The sequence below is a fragment of the Poeciliopsis prolifica genome, unplaced genomic scaffold (assembly GCF_027474105.1).
Source record: "Poeciliopsis prolifica strain line A6 unplaced genomic scaffold, Auburn_PproV2 SCAFFOLD035, whole genome shotgun sequence".
NCBI classification, from domain to species: domain Eukaryota; kingdom Metazoa; phylum Chordata; class Actinopteri; order Cyprinodontiformes; family Poeciliidae; genus Poeciliopsis; species Poeciliopsis prolifica.
In genome coordinates, this window is record NW_026562410.1 from 1,041,681 (window position 1) to 1,051,677 (window position 9,997).

Below are 9,997 nucleotides of genomic sequence, written 5' to 3' on the forward strand. Positions count from 1 at the left end.
GTTTATCTTCTATAAGTTACTTCACTTCGTTGCATCCTGTTCTGAAAGTTGTCTTGTCAGATGATACCAAATTTTCAGATGGGAAACCAACGCTGCATTTAATGCCAAACACTTTCTTTCCACAAAATATGGTGAGGGCAACATCATGCTGTGGAAGCACTTTTCTTCAGCAGGTAAAGTTAGATGCTCAGAGCTGTTTGTGTTGAGCTATGACATAAAATCCCACCCAGCTTCATGAGTGAATACTTCTGAGTAAGTTTCAAGATCTGAAGCATACGATGCACCACAATATTTCAGTGATAGTTCATATTATACAATTGCGTTTATTCATATTCCTATTTAAAATTATTCCTCCGCCCATTAGCGCTCTTGCATTGACACTTAGATTTGGTGCATTATGAAATTAGATTTTTGAAGGTTTGCGCAGCTTTATGCAAAATGAAAACCATTACTTTCGGTGCTGAAGATGAAGCCCTTGTCTCCAGTGAAGAGGGCAGAACGGTGAATGTCAAGACATGATGAGGTCGGTGAGTTTTTTTTTTTTTTAACCTGCTGAGATTACGGGTTGTTTTGTTTACCTCTGTCCTTTGTGACACGTGGAAGAGACGGGTGGAGGCGGGGGGAAGCCGGGGAGAGAGTCCGGGCAGGGAGGGGAGGGAAGCGGATTAGAGCGCCGATAGTCCCCGGTGTCCACAGCGCTGGTCCGAACACAGGGGTGACCGCAGGAGACTGGAACAGGACAGGCTCTTTTTTTTCACCCGTTTGTCCTCTCCGGTCTGCCAGCGACACCTCCGAGCTCCTTTCCCAACCTCCAGAATGTCTCAGTCCGACACAGAGACACCAGAGGACGGACTTTACGGTAAGTGATGCTGTGTCGTGAACCAGGCCTGCTCGTCCTGCTGGAATCATAACAAACACGTTTGTTTTTCACAGCGGCGAGGCTGTTTGCTGCCCTAAGCACAAACTGCTAACTGTGTGGACGCAGGGGCTTTGTTTCATTGTTGTTATGGGATGAATGCATTTAGTAATTCCAGGTTTGACCAAAACAAATGTGCCATGTGTCAGAGTAAGGAACTGCCACCTTCTTCGTTGTTATTGTTGTTGCCACTGCCTCGCTCATTGTGTAAACGGATTCCCTGACTCACCTTTTTGCATCTCTGTAAGCCAATTAAGCTGCGGAGATTTTCTGACACTTATAGCTCCTCTGTGCAGGCAGCACGGTGCTTGTCACAAGGGATGCTGGGTAAAACATGTCCATCTGCGGAAGGAGGGGCCAAACATTGTGGGCATGTTTTGGAAATTGAACTCGAGTGTTTGTTGTAAATCCAAGTCTGGATTGCTGATTACTTCAGCACTATAAAGTGTAAACTTTTTTCTTCTTCTTCTTCTTTGATAAAGGTTGTAGTATGGAAGCAGAAAACTAAGACTTTTGCAAACGTATCCCCAAATATATACGTTCAATGTTGCTGGTATATATATATTGTTCTCAGTTTGAAACAATTTATATGCACCAAGCATGTCTGTGGTTTATGTGTGAAGGCATTAAGGGGTCCAATCTTGAATTTTGGCTAGTAGCAAATTTCTCACACTAATATAACGGACTAAAGCCATGCCATGCATCAAATACAAATAAAAATGACTTAAAATTTGAAGTCCGAAAAGCTACTCCATTTTTCTTTCTCTGGTTTCATTACAAAGTGATGTTGCTGCTGCTATGATGCCTTTTTAAAATTCTATGTTCTTGTTTAATCAGGCAAAACAAAAACAACAAAAAAAAACTGTACGGTTTTGGTATTAACACTCTTTCCTGTGGACGCTACAACTGAATGAAGAAAACTCAAATGTAAATATTTTAAATTTCAGTAAAACGTTTTATTTATGTCAGACAAAACACAAAAACTGTATTTCTAATGACCTGTGTATAAATGTTTGTGGTTTACTATGAAAGAGAACAATGCTTTAAGCAGAAAACAACAAGGCTGATTGTGTACAATCAAAGTTCAAGAGCTTTGACCTTTTGAGCTTTTAATCTCCATCCATGATAGAATATCCAGGATCTGGAGATTCTGGTAAAACTTTGGAGAGCTCAGAGTTATGGTAAGCACCTCTATTCTGTAAGGAGATACAAGGATTCCTGGTTTGGTCCTGCTAATTATGCTAATAGCTAATCTAAGAGGCTAAAGTCAATTTAAAAAGTTATTACTGTAAATATTTTTGTATTTTGAATAGTAAGGATCTGTTTTGCAATGATGTAGCTGTCATACTTCTGGTCTTAATATTAAAAAGTTGAACTGCATTTATTATTATTATTATTTGATAGTTCTTAAGAAAAAAATCAGAATTGGTCTTAGATTTGTATCAGCAGGGTGAAGTGGCCTTGCAGCAAGAAGGTCCTGCATTTGAATTCCTGCCTGGGGTCTTTCTGTGTGAAGTCCGCATGTTCTCCTAATGTGTGCATAGGTTCTTTCTGGGTACTCTGGCCTCCCCTCACAGTCAAAAAAACATTTACTGATCTCTCTACATTTCCCTGAGGTGTTGTTGCTTGTAGTGTGTTGTCTGTTGATAGACTGCGGACATGTACCCCGCCTCTTGCCCAATGGCTGATGGAGACAGACACCAGCTGCCCCACAACCCTGCAAGAACAAATATAGAGTGTAGACAACAGACAGCAATCACTGCTCACAACAAACAGAGATTGGATAAAAATAGGATATCAGCTTCAAAATTTTGATTTGCTCATCCCTAAATATTTGAGTTGGACTCTGACTGGATGATTCACTCTGCACTGCAATTTTAATGAGTCAGTTACAAAAATTATAATGACAAGAATATAAATTCAAAGTCTCAGACTGCTTCTGCAAATTCAGATTCTCTGATGAGACTTCATTAAATGGTTATAGCAGATGGGGTTGAGATGACATAATTTTAACAGGAGCATTTTGGTCCATCTCCCCACCAACTTTCCCTGGAATTGGCTGGGTGATTTCTTAGCAGGAAAAAAGGTAGCTCGTCTTAGCCGGCCATTAAAGAATGAGATTTGGCAAATGTGATAGAATTTATTCTTATTAGCCAAAAGTGTTTTAATAATTCACCCATCCATCCATTGTCTAAACCCTTTTATCTTTGAAGGGTCGCTGGGGGTCGGTGCTTATCTTGGGCATTGGTCATTTGGCAATACCTTGGACAGGTTACCAGTCACTGAGTATTTCACAAATTTAAATAAAAGAAAATAAAACAAGAGGTTTTTTTGAACATAAATTGATGTAAAGAAATGAACACTACAATTTTTGCCCTTTATTTTCAAAGGCACACATGCAAAACCTTTAGTTTTTGTTTTTTGCTGTTGTTGTTTTGCAAACCTTGAATTTTAGTAAGGAGAAACCTTCCCTTTCTTTCACTTCCCTTCCGAAAATCCTTTTGAGGTGTCACCTTTGCACCTTAACATTTTTCTAAAAACGCATTTGCAACCCAGGAAACCAATCATGAGCCTGTTGTGCTGCAACTCATTGACTCTTCCAGCATCCAGCTCTGGTCAACATTACATAAAGCCGATTTGGCAGCTGCTTGGATGACTGTTTGTGGGACTGCATATAGAAACGGATCTAGAATGGCCACAGATAAGTCAGGCAGTGGCGCAGTTATGTCATACCAACCCCTCTGTAGCAAAATAAGTAGGGCAATGGCACAGTTCCCTCTGCCCTCCCACCCCCAACAGCAAAACATCCACTTGTGCTTCTACCCCCTCAGTTGTTGTTTGTGTAGTTACACAGAATTGTATGGTGAAGGAATGATGTAATCATTGTCCTAATGATTTTTAGGACAATTTGGTGAGATGTATTGAAAATGTTGTCTATGTCAAAGAGAGAAAGAGAAAGAGAGAAACGGCGTTGCTGGACAAAAACAAGAGAGAGGACATGAAAGGATGAATGGCTAATCTGAAACAGAAATAAGATCTTATGTAAGCCAGCACGCTGTCAGCCTGAGTTAGCCGTGCCCTACTGTTTAGCTGTGGGACTGTGCACGCCATACACATCAGCGTGCGTGCCTAAATCCTTCCTGCTCTTGCATTCAATAAGCCGCCGCATCCATTCATTCATACATTCTGCTGTGGACGTTTTCTGAAGTCACCGACAAAAAAGCACGTGCAAGATTTTGCCGTTTTGGTCTTCGGCTCGTTCTGTTTGCACAAATATGTCCAGTGCATTTGTTTACCCAGCAGGTTTCCATTTAGTACAGTCTTGTGGGTCTTATAAGGTCACATCAGGATACTTGAGACGTCTATGAGTCATCGTACGTCAGTGCACAGCATGCACATGTTTAATCAGCATCCGCTTAACACTGAGGCGTTTGAAAAGGAACAAAGAGACCCTTTCTTTCACCTGACCTTTCTCTTTGTAATATGTTTGACACGGACATTGCAACATTAAATTTGAATCTACAAAAATATAAAGTCACTAATATATCTAATCAGGAAATTGAAGGGTTTCATTTTACTCAACTCGGCTGGCATTAGTAAATTATTCAAAATATGTTACAAAGGCAAAAAAGCAACAGAGCAAAAACTGAAGGCTGAAAAATAGACAGACTTGATATTTCTATAAATACATTCATAATGTCCACATGAAGTAAAATACAGTAGATTAGATTTCTGTTATTTGCCAAAAATGTTTCTGTCTCATTTGAGTTTGAAGGACATGTTGTTGCAATGAAATAGTTTCCCCCCTAGGTGGAACTGCTCCGTTAAAGACAAAGTTCTTTGTGATTTCATTTCGTAACACGTTTTGAATAAATGTCTTGTACATGTTGGGAAATATTTGTTAAAATACGTAGGTATTTCACTGAGCTTATTCTGAAATATTTGCAGTTTTGAATGTGTTGTAAACAACTTTTTCAGGTAGAAACAGGAGCCATCTGCTAAGGGTCAATACTCAAAGAAGGTGCTGCGGCTTCCCTGATGTTTTGAACCAATTCTGAAGACAAATGATATATATAAATTTCATGAATTTGTTGTTTACTGTAAAGGAATTTGATCATGTGACTCCAACATGCTGTGGTCTCACATGTAGTTATTTTTGGTTTAACCAGGAGTCATCATTTTGGAATATTTGGTCCAAAATGGAATTAGAAACATAATCAGTGAAAATATAAGTGTGTGTTCTTTGAGCATATCTCACTATTTCTGCACAAATATTAAATAAGTTGCAAACATACTTAAGTATATTGTAACAAAATACTTTACTGCAGGTGAAATGGTTTTAAAAATGTTTTTAGCTTTTTTGCACTTTTAAAATTATTCTTATTTTTATGTATCTGCCCATTCTTTGGTAAAAACACCACTGACTCATTTTATTAGAATGTTTTTATATAATATTTTTAAGATTTACATTGGAAAAGGTGAACCCTTCCTTAATATTACAGGGCTTCCGCTTTGTTGCAGTTTTTTTTTAAAAGCATTATGCTTGTAAAATATCACGTTTTGTTAGAAAAATCAAATTAATCCGGATACAATTTCAGTTTAATTGCTGGAATTATTTTTCCTAGTTCCAAAACTCTTTCGTCTCTATATTTTTGTGTTCCAATTTAATACAAAATGTCTCTTCTTCTGTTTGCCATCTTCTCCTTGTGCTCAAGTTTCTCCTCTGTGGCTGAGAAAACTATCCACTTACATCTCTGACCTCTTTACTCCCCGCTTCTGTTTGCTCTCTCATGGACCAAAGTGGTAACTCTGCCTAGCAACAGTTTCAGCCAATAGAATGAGATCACTATCTTCTTTAGTGTGTGCTCTTTTTAGAAGGGATTTAATTCTAGATTATTATAAAGTGACTGGAATTAACCACGAGTTTCACTGCTGACTGTTTCAAACACATTCATTTGAGCATCTTTTGTGTCTAACACATGTGCTTCTAAACTTACACATGCACACAGCTTTACTAAAATAAGTTTGTTGCTTTACTTTCTTGCACCTGCCATTAGAGAGCACTGTAGGTTATTGCATGAGTTGCAACATTAAAGACTAGATATATGGGTGTCTGTTAAAGATAGCCCAGTCAGATTGTCATAAAACGTCTCTTTTACTGTGATGTTTGTTGCTCCTCTTCAGGTTCATGGGTTGAGCTGGAGGAGCTGATTGCAACTGTGAGCCGGAGGGAAAGTCTGACAGCACCTCAGGACAGCATCTCCTCTGCCCTGCAGGGGGAGCTAGAGAGAATCCTCCTTGAGGCACAGCTGGAGTGCGAGAGGAGTCGAGACAGGTGAGGGATTTCAAGGTTTTGTTTTGGTTGTTTGTTTTATAGATCAGCCCAACAGAAGGATGAACTTCAGCAATAATTTGCCTTTTCAAGTGTTCACGTTTTTATAGTTTTTGGCAACATTGACCTTTCACACTGCTGTTGGTTGCTTACTTGGTTCACTGTAACATTGTGCTGTCTGTAGTCCTCCACAGGTGGTAACGCCACGGTCCACTAGTTCTCCACCCAGACCCACGAGTGAGCAGGACAGTGACTGTGTCCCTATACAGGTATTCATCCATCAACCTCACACAACATGACGTCCCCGTGACAGAACTGTGCAACAAACAATTATCTTGAAAAATCATGATGATTTTAAGGACATATGCATTTTGCATGGTATTTGACAGTGTTTTCCTTTTTATATATGTTTTGTTGAATGCCGTTTGAGGTATTCTGTTATAATTCATCTTGTTTAGCCCTGATTTACACATGAGTCTTTATTTGTGTTCTATCGGTATTATATCTGACTGTGAGTTGATGGTTTTTGAATCATGCAGGAGGAAGCTGAGCGGCGGGTGGACACAGACTGGGTGTGGGATTGGTCCAGTAGACCTGAAAATATGCCACCAAAGTAAGACTATGATTGTTAAAGAAACAGTAACCTCTGGTGACAGAGGCATCAAAGAATTTCACTGAGGCATAGTCACATTATGCAAACACACACACAAAAAATTCTTTTTTGAAAGATATGAGGTCAGACAACAACTATGACCTCTCTGAAAGAAAAATCATTTTTACATAATAAAAAGCAAGATTCAAGAAATCATAAATATATTATGTTTTGTTTTTAGTTGTAAATTCAGGTCTGTTCCACTCACAAATCCCAACAAGCGATTTAAAATTCACTTTGCTTGGTGTGTTTGTTTGGGTTAACTTTGACAGAAAAACACGTTTTTTTGTCTTTATTTATGACTTATACTTTGAGGAACTTGAATCCCGCTCATTTTTATTTACTCTGCCACACTTGACATTAAATCTCCTCCACTATAATAAGCTTATTTGACAGGTAGCGGTTCTGACAGCTCTCAGATTGCCTGCATCGTTCCTCTTCGCAGTCCTCTCTTGTGCTCTCATTAGCTCTGTTTTTTTTTTTCCTTTTTCTGGTCTTTCATCCTGGTGCATCTTTTACATCTGACTTCTCACGCTTCTCTCTGCAGAGAGTTTGTGTTCCAGCACCCGAAACAGCCTGGCTCCCTCAGTGTGAGGAAGACAGAGGTGATGAAAAGAGGAATTTTCTCCTCCGACGTTCTCCTCATCCTTGTTCCCTCCCTGCTGGCTTCGCATCTGCTCACACTCGGAGTCGGGTGAGACATATTAACAAGACCTCACCTTCTGTCACTTTATGTTTTGAGGTGTGAAAGTCATACCTGAGACTGGCAAATGAATACACGTCTGCCTGATCTTGTAATCCCTTCGCTTCCTGTCAGATTTAGAACTTGTGCTGCTATCGGTGTTTGTTATATTTAGCTGCTGAATTAAAAGAAATGACTGGCAAAAGAAAATCAGAATCAGACAAAATCTGCTTTAGAAGTAATCTAACTAACCGTCAGTCTCCATTGACAATCAGCATCTCATTCTCCCAGCTGAGGTCATTGAGACCAATATGTATCAGCCTTGATTCTCAGGGCTGACTGTCCTGCATGTTTTAGCTGTTTCCCCTTTTGCCACACACCTGACTGAAATGATTTACAGGCTCCTGCAGCACTTTTTGGCCAAGGAGGTATTGCAGTCGTTTAAATGAAGTGTGCAGGAGCAGAAACACCTCTAAAGCAGGAACCACTGTGAGGCAAACTCTGCTTGGACAGTGGGCACTTAGTGCAAGAGCAAACTTTGGTGGATTTTTTTTTCTCCCATTTCCAGTACATTACCTAAAAGTTTCCACTTGTGGTTAAACAACGGTAAACTTCGAGGAAGTGTTTAGTTTGGATGAATTATTAAAATCTCTTTCTTTTTTTTCTCTCTCTCTCTTTTCAGTATCTACATCGGGAAGCGCCTGGCCACATCCTCAGCTAGCACACTGTGATGCTGGCTGTAAGATCATGTTACCGTTCAGTCTGTTCAGTTTCAGACTGGTCAATAAGGTCACAGTCCGCCCTTTCTCCCGCACTAATTTGCCTCGTTCCTTTGTCACGGGGCAAACGTAAGACCTGCCTCTATGTACCTCTATCCAGCAGCACTCTCTCTTTTTTTTATCAGCATTTTTTTTTTTGTCTATATGTACATGTGGTGGGGCTCAAGGAGCGGAAGGATGTTGACCAAAGAGTCAGACTGCGACCACTATTGCACTCCAGCAAGTAACACTGATCTCAACCCCGTAAAACAGAATCAGAGGAAAGGGATCGCCAAGATGCAAGAGGAGAGAGCAGGGAAACAATGCCTCCTTTTGATCAGGGGAGATGAAAATGGTTTGATGGGAACAGTGTTCTGATGAAATGAGGTAGATAATACGTGCTAGCTATTCTCCCAGTCCAGTTGGAGATGTCTGTCATTTGTCAAAAGTAATGACCCTCTGTATGCCTGAGCTGCTTAGAAGGGGTCCTTGCTTGTTTTCTTTGTCCGCCCTAATGTTGAATCTAACATAGAGACTTTTAGTTGGCTGAGTGAATGTAGAAATGGTCCTGATTGTGCTTTTTGTTCCGGAAAGCAATTAAATATGTTTCACCTCTGACAAAGACGGTCACGATCCCATTAAACTTCACTCCTTTAAACCTCAATGCAACTCTGGCCTCTTCTCTGTCTTTCTTCAGCCCTAAGCACGGAAGTTTTCGGTGCACACATGTTCATCTCATTTCGCAAATGCACCGGACGCATTTTTAGCCAGCGAAGCACAAAGGTTTGCTGAAGTAAGCCTTGGCGGCGGTACAACAAGTATTTTTAATTTCTGGGTTTGGTTGTCTGGAGATTATTTGCATGCCGTGCTGGACGGCAGGAATGAACCGTTTTCACAACCAACTGTGCAGTTAACAACTTGTAAATGAACCACAGCATCTGTTGCAACTTTATATCTGTTTCCATGTGAGGTAAATCACAGCAAATAACAGATTATATTCTGATAAAACCCTTCAGTGAGTGTGTGTGTTTCCCAGGTGTTGTTTTTGACTGCCCTCCAGCCCTGAGGAGTCTTGTCTAACGAAATCAGAATAAAAACGCCATGACATCATACTAGCACGATTCACTTCATCTGCATTTGTCATTATTTACCACACAGACTGTTTCCCTTTTCTTTTTTTTCTTTTTTTACAAGCTGCTCCTTTAGCTCATCTTGGATTTGATATTTTATTGCCCAGTCCCATAAATAAGATATATAATGTTTCTGGACAACCATATTAAAATGTTAGGACTGGGAAGCACACCCAGGTTTTTGCTGGTTGCATGTTGGGTGCAAGCGGTGGGCGTTTTGTGGTCCGGATTGACCAAACCCAATGAGTTTATCAGCCATTAGCAACGTGTTTGATGTCAGGCTTCCCGTTGAGCTTGTTAAGCCACTTGTGCACACCAAGCTGACAACGCAGCAATAAGACCAAACAAAAACAAACACAGGGCACCTGGTTTCCATTCAGACATCCTCATGGAACTCACCGAAGCAACGCAACAACATTCTGTGGCGAGTTACCAGAGCATTCAGTCTCATAAAGAAATTTGCACCCTTAAAGATTTCTTTAGTTTTTCTTGCTTTTGTCAAACTAACATGCTTTAGAGAGACAAAC

The 9,997-nt window shown here is 40.1% G+C and overlaps 1 protein-coding gene across 1 annotated transcript; it reads left to right on the forward strand.

Moving 5' to 3' along the window:
* Nucleotides 1-652: 652 nt before the first annotated feature.
* On the forward strand, nt 653-9,004 carry zgc:73226 (uncharacterized protein LOC402792 homolog). The gene is made up of 6 exons (XM_055052698.1): nt 653-859; nt 6,101-6,251; nt 6,433-6,517; nt 6,788-6,861; nt 7,448-7,594; nt 8,265-9,004. The coding sequence occupies exons 1-6, from the start codon at nt 817-819 to the stop codon at nt 8,311-8,313; spliced, it is 549 nt and encodes a 182-aa protein (XP_054908673.1). The 5' UTR covers nt 653-816; the 3' UTR covers nt 8,314-9,004.
* Nucleotides 9,005-9,997: the final 993 nt, after the last annotated feature.

What these genes read in the sequence shown, in the direction of transcription:
- zgc:73226 (XM_055052698.1), top strand. Translation starts at nt 817, where the DNA reads ATGTCTCAGTCCGACACAGAGACACCAGAGGACGGACTTTACG. An exon ending in TGCGAGAGGAGTCGAGACAG is followed by an intron (nt 6,252 to 6,432) that starts GTGAGGGATTTC and finishes TGCTGTCTGTAG; the next exon opens with TCCTCCACAGGTGGTAACGC. An exon ending in CTGCTCACACTCGGAGTCGG is followed by an intron (nt 7,595 to 8,264) that starts GTGAGACATATT and finishes CTCTCTTTTCAG; the next exon opens with TATCTACATCGGGAAGCGCC.